This window comes from Schistocerca piceifrons, chromosome 1 (genome assembly GCF_021461385.2).
Source record: "Schistocerca piceifrons isolate TAMUIC-IGC-003096 chromosome 1, iqSchPice1.1, whole genome shotgun sequence".
NCBI classification, from domain to species: Eukaryota; Metazoa; Arthropoda; class Insecta; order Orthoptera; family Acrididae; genus Schistocerca; species Schistocerca piceifrons.
In genome coordinates this window covers 316,636,119-316,659,901 of record NC_060138.1, presented here as the reverse complement: position 1 = coordinate 316,659,901, position 23,783 = coordinate 316,636,119, and the positions used below count along the sequence as shown (strand labels likewise).

At 43.5% G+C, this 23,783-nt stretch overlaps 1 protein-coding gene across 1 annotated transcript in view; it reads left to right on the top strand.

The window, feature by feature from the left end:
- LOC124796215 (tyrosine-protein kinase Dnt-like) overlaps positions 1 to 23,783 on the top strand; it is a 232,588-nt gene that overhangs the window by 176,170 nt on the left and 32,635 nt on the right. Inside the window, exons 6-7 of the mRNA XM_047260309.1 lie at positions 12,418 to 12,736; positions 21,412 to 21,577. Of these exons, the coding sequence (XP_047116265.1) occupies positions 12,418 to 12,736; positions 21,412 to 21,577 (485 nt within the window). The remainder of the gene's footprint in view (positions 1 to 12,417; positions 12,737 to 21,411; positions 21,578 to 23,783) is intronic.

Sequence of the window (23,783 nt, the reverse complement as noted above, 5' to 3'; positions counted from 1 at the left end):
CCAGTCCGGAGAAAAAAAATCGGAGGCCTTAGAACTTGAATGCACCTCGTATTTTCTGGCCGTCAGAATATAAGGGGGAGGAAGTATTGTCCCGCAGTTGTCTCCAGTTATGGTTGAGTTATTTGAATGTATGAGTATATTGCCTGAACAAGTTCTAAGCGGCAGCGTTCTTGTCGCTGATAGAGCAAGTTAGAATTCAGAAACTGGGAATCGCTGGAAAGGCTTTACATGTGGAGTGGTAGGATATATGATTGCATTTTAAAACTACTGCCAAGACGCCTCTCCGAAAGGGACTGAACTAGTGGCCAAAGAAATTGTCCTTCAATTGACCCTTAAGTATTTGCAGTCTGTTTCACTTGCTATGAATTACAACTACTCCATTCCTCATTCACCTATGTTAAGTATTCTAGAAGTTATTATCCCTCTTATTCTGTTAAAGATGAAAGCCCACTTTGTCCTCAACGTTCTGATTGCTTTACACTGGCATCATCTTGGTTAGAAAACCAACTCGAGATGGGCACATATTAGATATCTTGGCGAGAAACAGACCTGATCTTTTTGAGGAAGTTAATCTAGAAGAAGGTTTTAGCGACCATAATGTCGTTGTGGCTTCTATGTCAGTGGAAGTTGCAAAAAAAAAAAAGCGTGGAGTTTTCTTGTTTGGGAAAGCAAAGTGTCATTAATGAATATCTTCATAGTCAGTTCCAAACATTCACCGCGCGACACAAAGATATTGAGCATCTTTGGTCAGAGTTTAAAGGTATTGTCCACCATTTGCTAGAGAAGTATGTGCCAACCAAAAATTTTGGGGGTCGGCCGGAGTGGCCGAGCGGTAATAGGTGCTTCAGTCTGGGACCGCGCGAGCGCTACGGTCGCAGGTTCGAATCCTGCCTCAGACATAGATGTGCGTGATGTCCTTAGGTTAGTTAGGTTTAAGTAGTTCTAAGTTCTAGGGGACTGATGACCTTAGAAGTTAAGTCCCATAGTGCTCAGAGCCATTTGAACCATTTGAGCCAAATTTAGGGGAGGGAAAGGATCCACCATGGTACAACACACGTATTAGGAAGTTGCTGAGTAAGCAGAGAATTTTGTACAGTCATTTTAAACGTAGTCACTGATCGCTGACAAACAAAAATTATGCGAAATGAAAGCAGCTGTCAGAAGGACAATGAGAGACTCTTATTACGAATTTGAAAGAAATATTTTATCTGCAGATAACCCCAAAAAATTTTGGTCGTACGTAACATCTATGGACGCTAAAGTTAATTCAATACCTTCTCTTGCTGACAGTACGGGTAATGTAACGGATGATGATAAACAGAAGGCTGAAATTCTAAACCTAGCCTTCAAAAACTCGTTTACGGTAGAGGACTGCAGCACCATTCCCCCTTTCAATTATCGAACAAACGAAAGGATGGCTGACATGGTCTTTAGTGTATCTGAGATTGTAAAACAATTAAGATCCTTAGACGCCAGGAAGGCATCTGGCCCAGACGGTATCCCCGTAAGATTTTATGTTGACTATGCTACAAATATAGCACCATTCTTATCCATCATCTATCAGAGATCATTGGAACAGAAGTTCCACGGGACTGGAAGAAGGCCCAGGTAATAGAAATCCTTAAAAAGGGTAGAAAATCGGATGCACATAATTACCGACCAATTTCACCGACATCGATTTGTTGTAGAATCATGGAACATATTTTGTGTTCAGACATAATGACCTTTCTAGACTCTGAGAAGCTCATCTGCAGAAACCAGCACGGTTTCAGGAAACAGCGGTCATGCGAGACACAGCTGCCCCTCTTTGTGCATGATATACAACTGGCTCTAGATACCGGCTCCCAGGCTGACGCCATATTTCTCGACTTTCGAAAGGCGTTCGACTCAGTTCCGCACTGTCGCTTGCTACAAAAAGTGTGCGCTTGCGGTCTATCCGATGATATATACGGTTGGATAGAAAGTTTTCTAACAGATAGGAAGCAGTACGTCGTCCTGAACGGGGTGACTTCAACAGAAATAAGCGTATCTTCAGGTGTGCCCCAGGGCAGCGTAATAGGTCCGCTGCTTTTTACGGTTTACGTAAACGATCTGGTTGATGGTATTGACAGCGGCCTTAGACTGCTTGCCGATGATGCTGTAGTCTACAGGAAAGTAGTATCACACGAAAGTTGTGAACAAATCAATGAGGATTTGCAGAAAATAAATTAATGGTGTAATGACTGGCAGTTATCTCTCCATATTTTAAGTGTAACCTACTGCGTATAACAAGGCGAAAAATCCTCATTAATGTACGAGTGCAAAATAAATGCCCAGTCTTTGGAAGCGGTAACGACTGTCAAGTATCTGGGTGTGACTATTCTAAATGATCTCAAATGGAATGATCAGATTACACAAGTAAGGCGGGTAAGGTGAACTCTAGATTGCGGTTTATTGGTGGAATCCTGAAGCGATGCGGTCCTTCAACAAAAGAAATAGCTTACAATACATTAGTTGGCGCAGTCTTGGAGTACTGTTCGTCTGTATGGGATCCTTACGAGTTGGATCCGATTCAAGAGATTGAGAAGGTCTAAAGAAGAACGTCAAGATTCGTGACTGGTACATTTAGCCATCGCGAGAGCGTTACAAATCTCATAGAAAGTTTGAAGTGGGACACACTTGCAGATAGACGGCGCTCTAAATAGAAGGGCCTGCTCACTAAATTCCGAAATCCGATCTTCACCGAGGATGTAGAGCATATATTATTACCACCAACTTTCAAATCGCGCAATGATCACCATTCAAAGATAAGGGAAATAAGAGCTCGTACTGAGGCGTACAGACATTTTTCCCTCGATCGATCTGCGAGTGGAACAGAGGGGGGGAATAAGACTTTGGCGCGAATTGTGCCCTCCGCAACACACCGCTTGGTAGCTAGCGGAGTATATATGTAGATGTAGATGAAGCTGGTGATGGCACATGTTGCCAGATGCGACATTTTACTGAGCTTAGCTTATTGTAAGACAACACTCTTACAATGTTTATCGTCCAGCAATTAACAATACACATAGGTTTCTCTGATGCTCTCAGCCTGTTGTGATTCATAGTTGGAGTCAGCAACGATGAGAGTCTGGTTTAGCCATATGCGCACCTATGTCATGCATTCTCTGAAACCCAATGAGCATTCAGTAACGTTCTGAATGCTCTGCTGTGTATGTCGTGTTCCAGGTGTGGGCAGTGTTTGGTGATCCATGGACCTGATTCATAAACAAACTTAAGATCGTTGGCCACCTCACCACGCGACGTGACAGCAGCAGTTTTAGCGGCCGTGACGTTAGTGTTTATGGGGTAACGCACCGATACGAATGCCACCCCTTTCCGGAAACACCTCGCCAACGAATTATGCCTCATTACACGCCTTTTTGAGGGAACCTTCATTTGATGTTCACCCCGTCTTGTTACTTACGCGTCGTGAACCTTATTTCTTAAATTACAACCTTTTTGCTACAGCTATTTTAAAAATTTCCGTTGCTTAAATTCTGCAGCGCCTTGCTCTGCTTCCCACGAATTTCTTCCGAGGGGAAAGTGAGAGCCGGTACCTGTCGGTTGCAAGTATTAATCTTGATTGTAGCGAGGTATTTAGTGAATTTTTATTGTGTTGGTTGCGAGCTGTCATCGCTGTGCTGGTGGTAAGTCTTCCCAGTAACATGTTAATAATCTTCACGACCTGGTGTTTGCTGCACAGTCGTACTGTACCATTAAGTGGAGAGTACCGCTTTGCGTCCACTCGTCCACACTTCAAAACCTCAGCTGCTGCTCAGGTCAAATTAAGCATTGATTTCTTACTCTTTCCACATGTACTTCGAGTTGATAACCGCCCTGAGATCATACGACTTGTAACGGTTATAGTTATTAGTCTGCAAATGACGAAAATACTGGTGCAGTGTTGTTAAGTACACCGTCCTCGAGTTAAACCATATATAAAGTTTACAAGATAAATAATATGAAGCAGATCGTCTCTCTCTGAAATGGAGAGAAAAATAAAAGTACATGTTTTGAAGCTGCCTATATATCATTAGCTCTCGGATGCAACTGCACCGAAAGCCAGATAGCGCCAGAACAGGCACCGTATCTTTCTTCAAATCAAGCGCTATTGGGGAGTCTTCAGGGAACTGAAAAATTTATATTGGAAAACACGAGGAAGTATAGCACAGACTTCCGCCGCTGCGATGAACAGAAAAACGAATCTCTCCCAATAAAGGGTTTAATACGTAACTGCATCTATGGCATCAGGAAAAAGAGAAATTTTAACTTGATCAGCTCTGCCATACGCTGCAGATATGAAGAGGTAGACGCTATCTCCGGCTGCTGCTACCCCCGGCTCCCGCATCCATTCAGATACAGTATTTCCATTTCAACAGAAACCCAATCAGCTGGTAACAAAAGCGCCCGCAGACTATTTTGCACGTGGCACAAAAACAGATAACCTGTTTATCTTCCCCTGCGCTGCGTTATTATATTGAAGCCCGGCTCCGGACGGCGCGACTCTTATTGCCTCCTCTGTTGTATACGCATTTCCCAGCAGGCGCTTCGAACAAAGGAGTGACGCGATGACAAAAGGGTCCTCCCCGGAGCCAAAAGGCGCACCACCGTAAGTCTTTATTTGTACAAGATGTACACGCGCCGTGTCGGCCAAGTTGATTACAGCACCAGGCGCCCCAGGGCAAAAATATTGCAGGAACTGAAAATATTTGTACAGTGCTTTTCTGTAACAAGTTTTCATTTCACCGTATGTCTCCCAGTTCCAGTGACCACAGAGACGGATAGAGTCAATCTCTATCCTACTAAGCTGCCAACGAGGGGCAGGCAGGTGTGCCAGTATGCATAAATCTGTGGCCCATTGAAGACTGTTAGATATAATATACAATGCGTCTCGCATTAATCTCAATGCGACGTTGAATCGTAGTTCTTCTTAGTAGAAGTAGTGGGACTTAATAAGACGGCATTCGCATAAACCTATAGAGATTAAGTGGACCTTTATATATATATATATATATATATATATATATATATATATATATATATATATATATATATATATATTAGTCATTGAGTCATCCCCCGAATTACTTTCCTGTGCTAACTTTTCATTTGAAAGTAGCACTTGCAAACTTGCATCCTACCTTTGTCTTCCACTACTGTTCTTACCCTCTACAACTCTCTCTAACGCCGTGGAAGTTATTCCCTGATGTCTTAACAGATGTCCTACCATACTGTCAGTTCTTCTTGTCAGTGTTTACCATACATTCCTTTCCTCGTCAATTATCCAGAGATCCTCCTCATTATTTGCCTTATCAGTCTACCTAATTTTCAACGTTCTTCAGTAGCACAGCATCTCAAATGCTTCAATTTTCTCCTGCTCCGATTTTCTCACAGTTCATGTCTCACTAACATGCAATCCTGTGCGCGAAACGTACATTCCCAGAAATTTCTTCCTCAAATTAAGGGCTATATCTGATACTAACAGTCTCCTCTTGGGCAGAAATGCTGTTTTAGCCAGTGCTAGGCTGTTTTTATGTCCTCCTTGCTCCATCTGTCATGGTCTATGCTCCACTTTGCTGCTTACCTTCACCTACTCCGTGATCAGCAACTAAGATATTAAGTTCCTCGATGTTTTAATTTCTGATACTTCTCATTACATTGGTCTATCTTCGATTCCCCTTCCCCCCCCCCCCATGAACCTTTTCAGTAGCTGCAGGGCAACAGTCTAGAGCTGGTACTGCGAACGGCTGAAAGCAAGGGGAAATTACAGCCGTAATAATTCCCGAGGGCATGCAACTTTACTGTATGGCATGGAGAGCTGCATCAAACCAGTCTCAGGACTGAAGACCACAACAACAACAACAATCTTCGATTTGCTCTGAGTCCATATCTTAGACTGCTCACTTCATTCGAAATATCTAGCATTTCATCCTCACTTGGACTGAGGATAGCGAATCTTATCTTTCATGTCCTTTCACCTTGAATTTAAATTCCACTCCTGCAAATTTCTTTTATTTCCATCATTGTTTCTTCGATGTACAGATCGAACAGTAGGGGTGGAAGACTACATCCCTATCGTACGATCTTTTTAATCCACGTACTTCATTCTTGGTCTTCTATCACTGTTCCTGCTTGGTTCTTGCACATGCTGTATATTACCTGTCCTTCTCTACAGCTTACTCCTATTTTTCTGAGAATTTCGAACATCTTGCATTATTTGACATTGTCGAACGCTTTTTCCCGGTCGACAAATCCTATGAATGTGTCTTGACTTTTCTTCGGTCTTGCGTCCATTACCAACGTCAGAACCGAATTTCTGGTGCCTTTCTCTTTCTTATAGCCAAACTAATCATCAACTAACAGATACTCAAATTTTCTTTTCTATTCCTCTGTATATTATTCTTGTCAGTTACTTGGATGCGTGAGCAATAATTGTCGCACTTGTCGATTTTTGCAATCTTTGTAACTGTGTGGATGTTGTTTTTCCGAAAGTCTGGTGTTATGTCGGCAGTCTTATAGATTCTGCATCCCGCAACGTGAATAATCGTTTTGTTGACTCTTCCTCCAATGGTTTTAGAAATTTCGATGTCATGTTATCAATCCCTTCTGCGTCATTTGATTTCGAGTCTTACAGAGCACTTTTAAATTCTGATTGTAATACTGGATGCTCTATTTCTTCCCTATCGACTCCTGTTTCTTCTTGTATCACGTCGTCAGAGAAGTCCCCACCCCCCCCACCCCCTTCATAGAGGGCCTCAATGTACCGTTTCCACCTGTCCGCTCTCTCCTTTGCATTTAACAGTGAAATTCCCATTGCGCTCTCCTTGTTGCCGCCCTTGCTTCTCACCAAAGGCTCTTTTGACCTTTTTTTGTTTGAAGGCCAATCCGCCTGCAAAGTTTGCGAGGAACAGTCATGAGAAGTTGAAAAGATATTCCGTTGCGAAGGTCTCTGAAACAGAAAATTATTGAGGCTTTCGCAGTCACTAGTTGACAAATCGCGCTTTTCTCGGGTTCTTCGACCTCCGTTGATTTGATTATTTTTCTGGCGTTCCGCCCGCACGATTGGCTGGCATTGTCAAAACTTCACCCTGCATTGCTGATGTGGACTGGAGTCGAGCTGGCAGCCCTAGGTCTTGTGTATCTGGTGAACCAACTTCCAGCGGCTTCTCCGCTGTCGTTACCACTGTAGCTCTCCTCTTCTCACCGGCAACGGTGGTTCGCAGGACGAGTATCCTGGATACGTTCACCTTGAGGCTTTCCTGTTCCTTGTTGAACCAGTCTTCATGTTGTGGAGCTCTAACGATTCCCTGGAAAAGCGGGCGCGGTAGCTCCTCTCCGTGGCAAAAGTTTCCGTGTTAGCGAATTTTGTTACGTGTTGGGACAGACGCATAGCACGTGCTCCGCCTCGTCCGATTTCTCCTCAAGTCCCAGTCTGCAGCGGCCCTGTCCGCCTCGGTAGCTGCCGGGTCATTCCAGCAGATACGTAACCGAAGGTACCCGGCTTCTATTCCCGGTGTCGTCGGAGATTTTCTCCACTCGGGAACAGGATGTTGTGTTGCCCTTCCATTGGTATGATCATTGCTGACACGAAAATTACCTCAAAACCACTGTCATATCGTCTTTTCACTATTGAGACGGCTGCATGGGCGCGAACCGAAAGCCAATGAATTGATACAAATTTAAAGAAAGAAGAAACCTGAAATGCCATATATGATCGGCAATCGTGGCGTTGATTGATAGTCCAGTCATTCCAACACAGACTTTTCTTTGTGTGCAGGAACTGCGCTATGCTTTTGACATTGTCAGTTGTTCCCTTTTGCCCTCAACCGATCTGAGAAACCCTTTGCTCTTGTTTGCCCCTTCAAAAGTAGTTTGCACAACATACGGCCTATTCTGTTCGACACCCTGGGAATGTATGGCATATAGGCCGAACCCGACCTTTCTTCTTCCCTGCATCACTCTGTCGAGTGTTGGATTTCGAGACACCACCTACGTGATGTACGAGGGTTGCTCAGAAAGAAACGCCCCGCATTTTTTTCTCAGCTGAAAACAATGCTACGAACGCGAAACTTTACCTATTTATTAAATGAAGTCTTCCGAGGGAGCGCGTCAAGTTTCCGTCACTTCCGACTGATAGCGTAACTGCAGGACAGTTTCAAATGGTGTCTGTAGATGATGTAAGTTACAAGCATGTTCCCTTCATTGAAGTTCTCACAACAGAGAAAGAAAATGTGGGGAATATTCACAAATGCTTGTGCGAAGTCTGTGAAGCACCTGCTGTCGACAGAAGTACAGTTAGTTGCTGAGCACGGTGGGTGCGGTCATCAGAAGGCGGTTCGGCGGGGCTCAGCGATTTGCAGCGGTAGGGGAGACCATCCACGGCTGTCACATCTGACAGCGTGCTGATGTCATTCGCGAGGACAGACGCATTACGACTCGGCCGTTGGCACTGCATCTGTCAATCAGTAAAGGAGGTCTGGATGCAATTACCCGCACTCTTGGATATTCAGAAGTGTGCCCAATATGGGTCCCGCGGTGTCTAACGGTGATCACAAATAGCACAGAAAAAACATTTGTCTTGATTTGTTGCAACGTTTTGAAGCTGAGGGGAAGGCCTTCTTGTTCCGGATTGTGACAGGTGATAAAACCTCGGTTTACCATTTTGAGGTAGAAACAAGAGGACAATCGATGGAATGGCGCCATTCCCACTCCCCACAGAAGAAAAAATTCAAAGCAGCTGCTTCCGTCGATAAGGTCATGATTACCGTCTTCTGGGACTACGAAGGTGTGATTCTCACTGGTGTGATGTCAAGAGGAGATACCATCAATTCAGAAGGATATGTCAACAAAACTCAAGACGCGCTTCCGGCGACTTCGTCGCCACGGCAACCCTGGAGATATTTTGCTGCATCATGATAACGCTCGGCCTCTCACAAGTCTGACGACTGCTGCACAAATCGCAAAACAGGGTTCGACAGTTTACCCCGTCCACCCTACCCTACACCCCTGACCTAGCCCCCTCAGACTTCCATCTGTTTGGGCCATTAAAGAATGTCATTCGTGGAAGACATTTTGAGGAAGATGAGGTGATTCAGACTGTGAAGCACTGGTTCTGCCACCAGAAGAAGGCTAGGTACCGACAGGACACAGACGCCCTTGTTTCGCGCTGGAGGAGGGCCATAGAACGGGATGGTGTGTAGATAAAACACTATTCCTTCTTGTATGTAATTCTCATTATATTCAATAAAGAACTGTTGAAGAAAAAAATGCAGGCATTACTTTCTGGGAAAACCTCGTACTATTGCTTCTCTGAGCGTTTTCAGGGTGTGTCATCTCGTCTCGGAGAAGTTGCAACTCAGTTTCGTCTGTTCTGGCGTACTTTTTGATTGAATATGGTCGATGCACTACAATGAGATGTGCAGCCTGTGAATGGTCCAAGCTTTCATCATCAGGAATATTTCTCAATCTAAAAATATACCCCGAAAGACACCGTAAGGTGTTCGGTGGTACTTTGTACCAACATTAGTAATTTACTTGTTCCCCTAGCAAATGGCGTGATATAAGACGACTGTGTATGAGCCTCTGCATGGGTCAGAATTCCTCTTACCATATCTTCATGGCACTTATGTGAAATGTATAATGACAGCAGTATAATTGCTAAGCAGTCAGTTTCAGGTGCCAGCTGCTGTTTAAATTTTTTCTACAGCATTCCGGGAAAGATCGTTGCCTTCCCTCCAGGCATTCCTACCTGAGTTCACAACGCGTCTCTGTAACACTCACATGTTGATCGAACCTACTGGGATCACATCTGGCAGCCCACCTCTGAATTACTTCAAAGTCTTCCTTTAACCCGACCTGGCAGTGATTCCCAACACTTGAGCAGTACTCAATAATGCGTTGCATTAGTGATCAGCATACTGTCTCCTCTATATATGAGCCAAAATTTTCTAAAATTCTCCCAATGCCTCGAATTCGAACATTTACCTACCCTACTACCGCACTCGTCACTTGCAACTTATTGGGGTATTACCAGGTTGTTTTTCATACTCATTTGGATTAATTACATATTTCTACATTTAGAGCAAGCGTCACAAACTACAAATTTTGTATTAGTCATCTTGTATCCTCATAAAGTCACTCAACGACGACACCTTTCCATACACCACAGCACCATCAGCAAACAGCTGCAGATTTCTTTTTACCATGCTTATTGGATGATTTATGTATGCAGAGAATAAGAACGTTCTTATCACACTTCCCTGCTCCTCTCCCACCCCGCCCCACTCCGGACACTGTTGTCTGTGGTAAAAGCTCACCGTCGAGCACAACGTGCAGGGTTCGCTTACTTGATAAGTCTTTGAGCCACACACATGTCTGGGAACCTATTCCATATAGTCGTAACTTCGTTAACAGTCTGAAGTCTACCGATTAAGTGCCGCAGTAGTTGAAAGAGAGTCGGAAGCAATAAAACTGCATGACTCTCCATTACATCGTTATGTGTACTCAGTAAGATCTCACAACGTGAGATCATTCTGTGTGCAGCTTTCGTCGTCTGCGAAATTGAGGTAGTATCCACAGTACCACCCAAAAATCGAATTCAGGTTACAGCAGTTGAACAGTAACAGATATAATGAAATATTTTCGATATTCTTGTGGCGTTTCTCTGTCATTGTCATGTAACGGTCATGTAGTCAGTAATTTTACAGGATCTCACAGAAATGTTGCAGAGACCTCGAGGGGTAACAGAGAGTGTCTTGCGGATCAAACTGAGGACCGGAAATCGGAAACGTCATCCAAAGACGCTTTGAGGCATCGAAATTATAGATGCCAGCGCCTAATATTAAGCCATCCCTTCGGCAACAAATGTGAGTTTGTACACCGAAGGACTGTATGCAGTACCTATCGCACTGTTGTTCTTTGTGCAGTGATCGAGACTGATTACCATGATCGTCAGTGGAGGAGATGGAGTTATCTGCTGCATAGAAAGGCCTTGTCTCCCATGAATATAATGCTCGGTTGCCTCGTTGGGTGACGGTTTCAGACATGAGTTTGCAGCTGAAACCCTCTCATATCTCCAATTTTTTCCGCTATACGGGTGAAAAATAAACAGCAGATGGAAATCCTCGTCTGAAACCGTCATCCGCCAAGACAACAGAGCATTGCATTCATAGGAGACAAGGCCTGTCTATGCAGCATCTAACCTCGTGTTCTGTACTGGCGATCGTGGCATGCAATCATGATCATGGAGTAACAAACAGCATTGAGAAACATTCCGCCTACAGTCCGTCAGCGTACAAAATCACGTGTGCAGCCGAAGTGGGGCCTAGTGGAAGGTACCAGTGCCTGTATCTTCGACTCTCTGTAGTGTTTTTGGATGATGTTGTCATACACAGTTCCTATTCTCGATTTGTTTCCCAGGGTACTCTCGACAACCTCTTAAAGATTCTCGCAACATCTATGGAACACCCTGTGTTGGCTCCAGTAGCTGGTGATTATGATAATGGCGACGTCGCTATGTCATTAGCAGGTATCGCCGTTTTTGTTGTTTCTCAGTGGTGCACAAACATTATTTGTCTGTCCGCCCTGACAGCTGAGTGGTCAGCGTGACGGATTGCCGTCCAACGGGCCAGGGTTCGATTCCTCGCTGGGTCGGAGATTTTCTCCGCTCAGGGACTGGGAGTTGTGTTGTCTTCATCACCATTACATCCCCATCCGGGCGCAGGTCGCACCTGCACCAAGGCAGCCGGTCCGGCAAGGGACCTCCCGACCAATGACGCCAAACGCTCATTTCCATTTCTGTTACTTGTCTGCCAATAGCATATGCAGGCTATAATGGGTACAACTCCAGACATGTTTGCCGGTGACTGAGGACGATGTACTGAACAGCATTAGATAAGTATTTACGTCATTTGCAGACTAATAATTATAGCTATTACAAGTCACATCTTTTCATATTGGGTAGTACCTCCAAGCACTGCTGTGGCAAGAACAAGGCATTAGTGATTATTATTCTACTGGGCAGAATGTCAGACGTTGAAGTGAGGTTGCGTGGGAAAAAAACAGTCTAATCACGAGCGTCCTTCAATCTTACAGACGCTCTGTCACGACCATTCGCCAAGGTAGCAGAGGAAGTGCCAATTTCATACTCTTAGCAAAGTTGTTCTGTAATGTACAGTATTTGTCCGATGCAGAATTTCATGCAATATTCTAGAATGGTAGAACCTCTTGTCTGAAAGCGAATGTCATATTGGACGGGTCGGAAGAGATGACGAGTTTTTGTTGAAGTTCAGAAGACAGACTCGATGCTAAATTTTGCAGAAGGTGCCTTACTGGTAGTGAGACTAGGAGCAAGTGTAGCTGGGGCGTGTACAAGGACACCTGCTGCCGCTTGCGCAGCACTACGTACACGAGCGCGGCGTACGGCAGCAGCCCGAACGTGTTCATCCGGCTGGAGGCGCTGGGCCGCGCGGGCAGCGTGGCCAGCGGCAGCTACGCCACCATCGCCAGCTTCACCAAGGTGGCGCCCGCCGCCGCCGCCGCCGCCGCCGCGTCGCCGCTGCCGTCGCAGGCGCACTCGCTGTCGCAGCCGCCCTGCCCCTACGCCACCACCTTCCTGTCCGGCACCGCCACATCTGACGACTACCACGTCTACGCCAAGCCCGCCTCCCTCTGCCCCACGTACTACGCTTCGTCTCGCCTGTCGCAGCTGTCTCAGGTAAGCGCAGTTCTGAAGAAATGGGCAGGTGTGTAAACCCTTCATAGTCGCCCGACTAACGTGCTGCTTTCCGAGCGGGAAGGCGTGCTGGTCCTCGGCACGAATCCGCCCGGCGGATTAGTGTCGAGGTCCGGTGTGCCGGACAGCCTGCGGATCGTTTTTAAGGTGGTTTTCCATCTACCTCGGCGAATGCGACCTGGTTCCCCTTATTCTGCCTTAGTTACACTGTGTCGGCGATTGCTGCGCAAACACCATTGCCAAGTAAGCGTTCACCACAATTATTCTACCACGTAAACATGTGGGGTTACACTCGTCTGGCATGAGACTTTCCCGGGGCTTCCACTGGGGGCCGAACCGCATAATAATCCTGAGTTTGGTGTGGGGGCGGTGGTGGGGTGGGTGGACTGCTGTGGCCTGTTGTGTGAACCACTGAGGGCTACGGCGGTACGAAGCCTCTACGTCGTTTCTAGGTCCTCGGTCTAATACATAAATTTAACACATACAAACATTTGATTGCATTATTTGGTAACATTCCTGTCTCTTCGTGATTGGTGATTCGAGTGTCACCTCCAGAAAGGGGGTGGGTGAGGTCTTTAATGTGCTCTTAGGCGCTGTTCTCATTGAGGCGATACAATACAATAAAAGTTGTGAGACCCTACGATTAACCGTGTGACACTCGTATTCCCACAGGAGTGATACGACAAGCAACTAGACACAACAGGTTGCCACAGCCTCACATGTGCCACAACGATGTGAGCGTCCTTAGGGACATCTTCCAAAACTGTCACGTATTTAATAGAGATTGGAAAGACGGATGACTCTCCTTCCATCGCTAAAAACAGTTTCGGTATATATCCGCAGACTGAAGCGAGGAAAGAAAATGTGTACCAAGGCCAGGATTTGAAAGCATGTCTACTGCTCACTTGGCAGACATGCTATCCATTACGCCACCCTGACACAGTGGCTTTGCACAACTGCTAGGACTACGGTAGCACACCTCAATCCAAATTCCATTCGCACCCCAGCCCGTTTCACATTCCCCCTAAACTCAAATAGCGTTGCAGGGTCTGCACAACTGCACTGAAATAGCAACTCAGCATCGAATGAAACTGGGGATCCTGCCAGAAACCCGGGCATAGGTGTTTCATTCAAATGAAACATTATGGTTGGAGAGACGTTTTCAGTTGACAAATATCTGTGCTGTATGTATGCAGACTGACTGAGGAGAGAGCTGTGCTGTGATAGTCCGTGCAGTTATGCAGAGTCACTGCGTCAGGAAGGGATAGTGGTTTGTTCATCTGCCTAATGAGCAGGAGACCTGGGTTCGAATACCGGCCTTGGTACAAATTTACGTTCGTCGCTTGAGTCTGCTATATACATCATAGATGTTTGAGACCCAAAAAGTTCTCTGGAGCCCGTAGTTCAATTTGAAATTTGTTACGTTGCCACATTTGGCATACAGCGCTGTATGACCTAAATAGCACCAAACGGAAACTTGCCAGTGACAACATTTTATACAGCAAACTTGTCAAAATATTCTCTGCCTTCTACTTAATTTCGAAGTATAACAGTACCTATTGGAAGTAATAAGAAGGAAACCAGTTCATCATTAAGCTGTAGTACTATACTATAAGACGCAAAAATTAATTTTTTAGTAAGTAATTCCATCAAAGTGGAATGAAAAATTTACTTAGCAGAGGGCTTGTGCGGTGCGAATCCCAAAACAACGGTTTTTAATTTTTCACACAAAAAGTCAAAGCTTTACTTAGAAACTAACTACAGAGACTTCATCTACATCAAGCATTTTTTTTTAGACATCTGAAATGACTCGAAATTTTCGTCTCCACTCTCGTACAATACAGTTGCTTGGAGCAACCAGCACTCCGTATTATGATGGATGATACGACAGAGAATGGTATCGGTCTTGTATTGCTGCCGTTCTATTCTGAACCAATCAAGTCGCTACGTTTCCGCGCTCCACCAATGTGGGTTGCTTGTGCGTCGTATCGCAAATCACTTCCCCATCATAGTGCACGTTGCATCGCCTCGGAGAGAGCAACGCCTTACGGCGTGAGTATGTGCTTCTCTAAAAAGAATCACTAACTGGTAATATTATAATATATTGCAATACAGTACAACTGGACCAGTGGCCTATGTAATGAATCTTTTAGAAGAATATCATAAGCTCGCTGAATGGATTCCTAACCAAAAGCCTTAATGTACACACGGATATTACAGATTTGGGATGGATCCCATTAAAAGACGTGCAGGGGTGGCTGGATGCACATAGCAGCAGACATACACAGAAATGTCTTCACCTCTCCAACACTTGATGCCAGATGACATATGTAGCAAAACAATGCCTGACAAACATGGAGCAGAAGGTGTCTGCAACGCATTAGAGCTATTCAGGGCGGTCAGAAGCAATCCAGAATGTTTATACGGGCCTTGCAGGGTAGGCTGTGCTGAGACTCAATTGTTAAGAAAAAAATCCGTAGTGTTGTTTCTAAATTAATTAGCACTGAAGTTATCCAAATAGGCCGTTGTACGCGCAGTTTCAAGTAGTCTGCCAGATAAAATTAGTGTAGGCTCTCATAGCGTAGATGATAGCGCACGAGAGTGCTCAGACTTCGGCACTGCCTGGATCCTTGCTACCGCCGCGATCTGTTTTTCGCTTATAGTAAACGAATTGAAGGAGACGTTTTACATCATTGTCGCTGGGGCCGCTTGAAACTGCGCGCGCAGGGCCCGACTTGCTAACTTAAAAAACAAATTAACTCCCAAACGGCACAACATATTGAACTTTTGCTCAACAATTGTTTCTCAGCACAAACTCGCTTACAGGCTTTTCAGACTGTAGCCGTTCACCATGTGTAGTGTAACGACGTATTAGGTTTTCGTTTGATATATGTATGACCATGTGCAGACTTCGTCACCTACGTCAGTTACAACCCACTTCAAAAATGATTCATATTCTTTTAAATTGTCATAGAATGGTTCTTGAACGAAACTGTAAAACATCAGTTGAGTCGTGTGCAAAGAATTACATCACTTGGGCCAATTGGTTTTTGTAACTTTTTCGAATTTAAATTTCGTTTGTTTCTCCTCAGAAATTATATTGACACACGTTATCTTGATGTAATCGATATCAGAATCACACGTTAAATAAACTTTTTAGATTCAAAGTTTCGGTGAACGCCGTAAGAATCACGAATCTTGTCAAATATATTATTAATCCGTTCACATAATTCTTCATAAATAAATCTTCAAGACACGTGTTTCAACTTTAGTAGCATACACTATTTTATTAGCTTCCTACACATACAGATGTGAACTTGAGCGTTGAGAGTTAGTGACTGACATTTCAATAAGATTAAGCTCTATTTGACGTCATTGTTGTACAAAAAGAGTATAAAACTTCATTTATAATTTTTAGAAGCACGACGCAACAACTCGGTTCCAGGATCTTCTGTTGCTCCTTGGCTGTCGACCCGCGACGTATAGCGGCCAGCAATTTCCTCTCTGGTCGCGGCAACGAAGATGCTGTCCCCGTTCGTTGCGCCGCCCTCTCCGTACATGAAACACATAAAAAAAATACAAAACTTTTAGATAATTCACATCTATTACAAATAATAAGAAAACACATAAACAAAACTAAATTAAACTTATAGTCACCTGCAAACTGGGCTGACATTGGTGGATGGGTGACGCTTAATTTCGTCCCACTACATACCCCACCCACAAGCTCAGTTTGTCAGGTTTCAACCGAAATTAAAACTTTTCAATATACAATATTTAACTGTTAATACATTTTCCTCACATTTTACGTAACCTAGAGTCCTTGCTCTTAGATAGATTTAATCCTTTTAATACGATATTGTTGTGACTATTTGTCATTTACTCTTAATTGTGCTATTATGGTAATTCGTAACCGAATATAGGGAGATTGCTCCTCTTCAGTTAATAGTTGCTAATAAATACTAATTTAGTACGTTCTTTAACGTTGTTACATTAGGACAGAGCGTTCAAATTGTGATAGATTAGTTTCAGTTTCATTTATTTACTAGAGTTATTCTTTCCAAAAATGTATATTACTACTAAGTTTCTCACAATAACTAATAGTACTATTTACTTTACGTCATTCTTTTCCCTAATGCCTTATTTATGCCTGAGGTCAAGAAGAAATCAAGCAAAACTTTCTTTAGAATCTCGGCACGGCTTTCTTTACCTTCGGACACCTTGCTGGGTAATGGCAATTTATTTAGGAGAAACAAGCGAGAGAGCCCCGTTTGGTGTGTTCTATATTAACATTATTACAAACCTCTATTAAAGGCACTCTGCTATGTTCTCGTGAGCCATATAGCTCTGGACGCCCATGGTCCCTAAAACTATTAACCATCCCCTTTGGTTCCTACTATCCGAGTAAATTTAAAATACGCAAAATTCCTTTTGACCTAAGAGCAAAATTTCTTCCATATAAATCCCCCTTTTGGTTATCTTTCTCTTTTTGAAGTACCAGTAGATTATTGTGGAACACTTGTTTAAGCTTTCTGTTTCATTCTTTAAAATAATACGTAACTATCACGAAAAACTTCACATGAATAAACTATGAACGCTCTTCCGTGTGTAACATATACTAAATATTAACTTATTTAGGAATGAAGGGTTTCATCTGATCAACACTATATAATCCTTTAATTACACCTGATGAAGGTTCCATAAGAAGTAAGGCTTTGGGATATACAATCTTATGTACATCATATGGACCTTCAAAGATAAAGAAGAATTTTCTACATTCCTTACCGATCTTAGAACTTTTAGGATGAGATCGTACTAACACAAGATCTCCTACCTGAAATGAGGGTTCTATAGCCTGTTGATTATAACTTTTAATTCTCCGTTCGGCATTTTCTACAATCTGTTCGCAAACTTTTTCGTCTGGAATGCATTGTTGGATCTCATTTACCGGTGGCCAAGGTAGAGCAGCTAGTAAAGGCTCACCTATAATTCGTAGAATTACATTTTTCTTTCCTTTACATAATACGGTAATCCAATAATTAGGACTCGCATTAAATGACTTTCAATAATTGGTTCTTCAATTAATTTAGCACGGTTTAAATGCCATTCAAAATAATTCCTATAACCTCTCCACCGTTTAGAATAAGGAGGAGGGTCTAACAACTCTAAAGTTAGGTGGTGTTGTTTTCCTCTTGACCAATAATTTTGTTTAAACTGCTTAACAAAATCATCCCAGCCCCTAAATTCAGTTCTATGCAGTACTGCCCATTCCGCAGCTTCTGCTTCTAAATGTCCTATTACAAATTGAATGCGTTTTTCATTACTCCATTTGGGAGATAATGATGTTTCAAAAGCTTTTATAAAGATTATAGGGTGAAGTTCGCCTCCTGGTTTGAATACAGGAAATCGACTTGCTACATTTGAATTTGTCGTTATGTCATCCAGACATTCTGCGAGAGAAATAGTCGGATTTTGTTTAGATTTCAGAGACGGAGTTGCATCGGATTGGCTTGCCGTGATTGCTTTATTCATATTGTTGTCGCTCGAGCTAGCAAACACGATGCGACTGTTGTCTCTGATTACGTTATTGCTTCTACTACTTGAAATGTTCTCGTTATTATCTAATTCCGATAACCGTTTAGTAATTTCCTGTATCCGCATTTCTGTATTGGATACGCGATTAGATAATATCGATTCTTCACTGTGTTCACGATGTGAACGCTCTGTACCTTCGTCAATATTATTATCTTTGGCAGTCTCAAAGTTACTGCATATTTCAGTAATTAAAAATTTCATGTTTTCGATTTCGGTATGGTCCTTTTCTACTTGATGAGTTAATGTCTCTAATTCTACATTATCTATTGAAGAAATCTCTACAGGTTTGGTAGAGACCTCTTTAATAGATTCCAATAATTCTCTACGAACAGTTTCCGTTTGCGTAGAAAATTCATCTCGTAACATATTGTTATTTTTCTGTATTTCATTTACAACTAAGATATTGACACTATCTAGTCTCTCGGTTAAGTCAGTAATATCGTTTCGCATGCGAGCTTTTTCCTCGCGCAATTCCTGGATATGTTCTTCTAACCTTTTACAATTATCAGCAATCTTATTACTAATTTTTCCTACTAATTTTTCCTGCATTTCAATTTTAGAAGACTCTATTTTATCACTTAATTCTCTACTGGTTTCATTAAGATATTCCTGCAACCTGTCTGTAGATTTTGTTAGCTCCCCTTTAAGTCTAGCAGTAGATTCCTCGTTAGACTGTTTTAACTCCTGTTTTAGTTCCTCTTTCGATCTAGCAGTAGATTCCTCGTTAGACTGTTTTAATCTAGCCATAGATTCTTCGTTAGACTGTTTTAATCTAGCCATAGATTCTTCGTTAGACTGTTTTAATCTAGCCATAGATTCTTCGTTAGACTGTTTTAATCTAGCAGTAGATTCTTCGTTAGACTGTTTTAATTCCTGTTTTAGTTCCTCTTTTAATCTAGCAGCAGATTCTTCGTTAGACTGTTTTAATTCAGCTAGAAAATCCCCGTTAGATTGTTTTAATTTAGCGATCGCCCTAAAAAGGGATCTCATGCTCCTATCGGACATAGATTGCTCTTCGTCTGACATTTTACTTCCCAACATTATTGTAAGATATTAACTATTTACACACGCAGACTTGGAATCAACAATCCTATAAAAGCACACTCCCTATATACAACACTCCACTTCCCACTTGAAACGAACTCACCGGACACTTAATATTGTAATTTGTAGTTCTCGATGATCAGAGTGCTGCTATGGGGCTGCAGAAGAAACAGCTGTCGATGCAGCCGCTGAGATGCTGCGACCCCGCTTCCGCAACCGGCCAGGACGCTGAGTCGAACACCGGAACGTCACCGGCTGCCACCACGCCCGGCACCGCCGTAGACAGGCGAAGCCCTCAGCAACACCTCTAATACCAGCCGGAGGAACACCCCGCAGCTGACGTACTGGGCCTATTAGTTTAGTGAGAAAAAAGGTTGTCGGGGTTTGCAGCGTTCAGCTGCTGCCCAACAGATGCGCCTTCTCGTGGAACAACTGCGTGACCGTACTGCTTGGCTGCGCTCCGTCAGATGCCCACACCCGCGAAGTCGCCGCTGGCTGGTGAAGGCTCCACGAAAACTCGCGTTGACTTCCGAAGGACTCTTGATGCTTTGTTTCGTACCTGTGTGCCTTAGTTGCACACAAGTCCTGTTTCTAAGGTCGCCACGGTGTAGTGTAACGACGTATTAGGTTTTCGTTTGATATATGTATGACCATGTGCAGACTTCGTCACCTACGTCAGTTACAACCCACTTCAAAAATGATTCATATTCTTTTAAATTGTCATAGAATGGTTCTTGAACGAAACTGTAAAACATCAGTTGAGTCGTGTGCAAAGAATTACATCACTTGGGCCAATTGGTTTTTGTAACTTTTTCGAATTTAAATTTCGTTTGTTTCTCCTCAGAAATTATATTGACACACGTTATCTTGATCTAATCGATATCAGAATCACACATTAAATAAACTTTTTAGATTCAAAGTTTCGGTGAACGCCGTAAGAATCACGAATCTTGTCAAATATATTATTGATCCGTTCACATAATTCTTCATAAATAAATCTTCAAGACACGTGTTTCAACTTTAGTAGCATACACTATTTTATTAGCTTCCTACACATACAGATGTGAACTTGAGCGTTGAGAGTTAGTGACTGACATTTCAATAAGATTAAGCTCTATATGACGTCATTGTTGTACAAAAAGAGTATAAAACTTCATTTTTAATTTTTAGAAGCACGACGCAACAACTCGGTTCCAGGATCTTCTGTTGCTCCTTGGCTGTCGACCCGCGACGTATAGCGGCCAGCAATTTCCTCTCTGGTCGCGGCAACGAGGATGCTGTCCCCGTTCGTTGCGCCGCCCTCTCCGTACATGAAACACATAAAAAAATACAAAACTTTTAGATAATTCACATCTATTACAAATAATAAGAAAACACATAAACAAAACTAAATTAAACTTATAGTCACCTGCAAACTGGGCTGACATTGGTGGATGGGTGACGCTTAATTTCGTCCCACTACACCTGTAGAGATTTACGCTTGTCGCTAGGTCTCCATTCAGCAACAAACGCATGTTTGAATAAAATCATTTTAGGCACTAGGCGCCATCAGTACAAAGAACTAAACCAACTGTATCATATATGTTTGTTCACAAATAAACTATGTATTTTGTAGTTACGTACATAATTGCGACGTTGTGGTTTTGGATTAACTCAGAGGAAGACATGTTATAATCAAAGAAGAGTAAATTCACCACCACAATGGCCGCCGAGGCACCTATCATACTGTTCACTGCTCACAGTAGAACAGTTATGACGCTGTTGGGCCTTTGTGGACATGATGAAACCATTACCGTCCGATGCTTGTGGAGTTTGTCTTTTTTCTTAATTTACTTGCGTTGTTAAGGTTAATCATAGTTTGTAGCATGTTAGCTTACTTGGTTCTTATTTCGGATGCTCGTATTCAGTGATAAAAGTATGATTGTCAGAGCTGGCGCAGCGATACCGTGTTAAGGGTAGACTGTGTGCTGCAATGCACACGGTGCCAGTGTTTTTAATGCGTGCTCCCTGGGCGGCAGCACTCGCTGTACGACCCGCGGCTGACGGACCCCACGAGCCGGCTGCGCGCCGTCGCCGTGGAGCGGTCGTCCATCTCGGTGCACGAGCTGCTGCACGAGGGCACCTTCGGCCGCGTCTACCGGGGCGTCTTCCGCAACCAGCAGGTCACCGTCAAGACCGTCTCCGGTGAGTACCGGACACCGCCAAACACACGAACACTAGCTGTAATAGTAGCGTGTTTAGCGCCTGACCATGTCACTAACGCCAAACTGGAACTGCGGCTTGATTATAATGAACACTGTCGTTTGAGACTTCAATATCACACACACTTGCCACGTTTTTATGTACTTACTTACACACTTAGGTGACAGAGGTCGTGGGGTATCAATATGCCCATATACAGATGGCGATAAGATAGCGTACACAACGCAGCTTCCCGAACGAAGCTGTCCTTTGTACCCACGTGATTCATGTGAATACGTTTACGACGTAATTATGGCCGCACGAGGGGATTTAGCACATTTTGAACGCGTGTGGTACCTGGAGCTACATGCATGGAACATTCCATTTTGGAAATCTTTAGAGAAATCAGTATTTCGAGATCAGCACCATAAGGAGCTTGCCGAAAATACCAAATTTCGGGCATTACGTCCAACCACGAAAAACGCAGTGGCCGACAGTTTTCGCTTAATTCGTAGAGTCCGTGGAGTTGTCTGTCCTAATAGACAAGCAACGCTTGAGAAATAATGGCACAAATCAATGTGGGACGTACGACGAACGTATCCATTAGGACAGTGCTGCGAAATTGGGAGTTAATGCGCTGTGGCAGCAGATGACCGACGCCGGTGTCTTTGCTAACAATACGACATCGCCTTCTGTTCCTCTCTTCTGGGCTTGTGACCACGACGTTTGACCCCAGGCGACTGGAGAACCGTGAACGGCTCAGACGAGCCCAGATTTCAGATTGTAAGAGCTGATGGTAGGATTCGAGTATAGTGCAGGCCCATCGAAAGCATGAGCCCAGGCTGTCACCAAAACACTGTGGAACCTGGAGCTCACTCCATAATGGAGTGTGCTGTGTTTACATGGAATGCACTGGGTCCTCTGGTCCAACAAAACCGACTGGAAATGTTCAAACTGGGCTACTTGGAGACCATTTGCAGAACCATTCATCAAGTTCATTTTCCCAAACGACGGTGGAATTTTTATGGATGACAATGCGCCATGTCACCGAGCCTCAGTTGTTTCCGGCTGGTTTGGTGACCATTCTGGACAGTTCGTGCTTGTGATTGGGCCACCCAGATCACCCGACACGAATGTACTCGAGAGACTAGTTAGTGTGCAAAATCTTGCACCGCCAGCAATTTCACAATTGTGGTTGGTTATAGAGACAGAATGGCTAAATAATTCTGCAGGGTTTTCCAACAACTTGTCGAGTACATGCCACGTCGAGCTGCTGCACTACTCTGGAAAAAATATGGTCTCGATATTAAAAAGTATGCCATGACTTTTATCACATCAATATAAGTAAGAGAAGTGGAAATGAACTGTTGGCTCTAAAGGAAATAAGTGGTTCATAACAAAGACTTATTTCGTTTGTTTATGTGGCGGTTTGTTTTTAATTGTTACTGTTCTCGCACGTTTGACTGGCCAAGAGCATCAAACGCTAAGTTATGTATTTGTTGTTGCTATGGACGGAAACTGAAGTACGTCACAACAAAAAAGTTGGATCAGAAACGTGGACGACGACAGAAGCAGATATGAACAGGCAAAGGGCATTTGACAGGAAAATCCTGTGAAATTTTTATGGTCCAGTGAGAGCGGGAGATGGTTGTAGGGTAAGGTAAAACGATGGAATACAACAGTTTATTACAATCGAAAGGTATAGTGAAATTTGTTAAATCTAAAAGAATACGCTGCTTAGGGCACCTGGAGAGGATTGCAGATGACAGGATGCCCGAACGATTAATGAAAGGCAGATGACATTCCACGAGAAGAAAGGGACTACCAATTCTGGAGGGCTGGACAATGTGTTGACTCACCTCACTAAGATGGAGACCCAAGGATGGAAGACAAAAGCAGAGAGGAGGATGATTGAGGAAGATCGTTGAGGAGGCCAAGGCCCATCAAAGGCTGTCGTGCCAAACAAGAAGAAGAAGAAGAAAAGCAAAGAAAAAGTAATAAAAAAGAAAACTTGTGACCAAATCTTATGCTCTAATGAAGGAGCATCACCTGCCAGCCAAGCGTGTTGATGATGAACCTGAATACTCACTCCACAGATCACCCTACTCTATGAACTCTTTGGGGTACACATTAATTGAGTCACTACGATTACTACAAGCTCGGTTTCTACAAAAAAATGCAAACATCTATTCGTTCTTCGGCAACTACA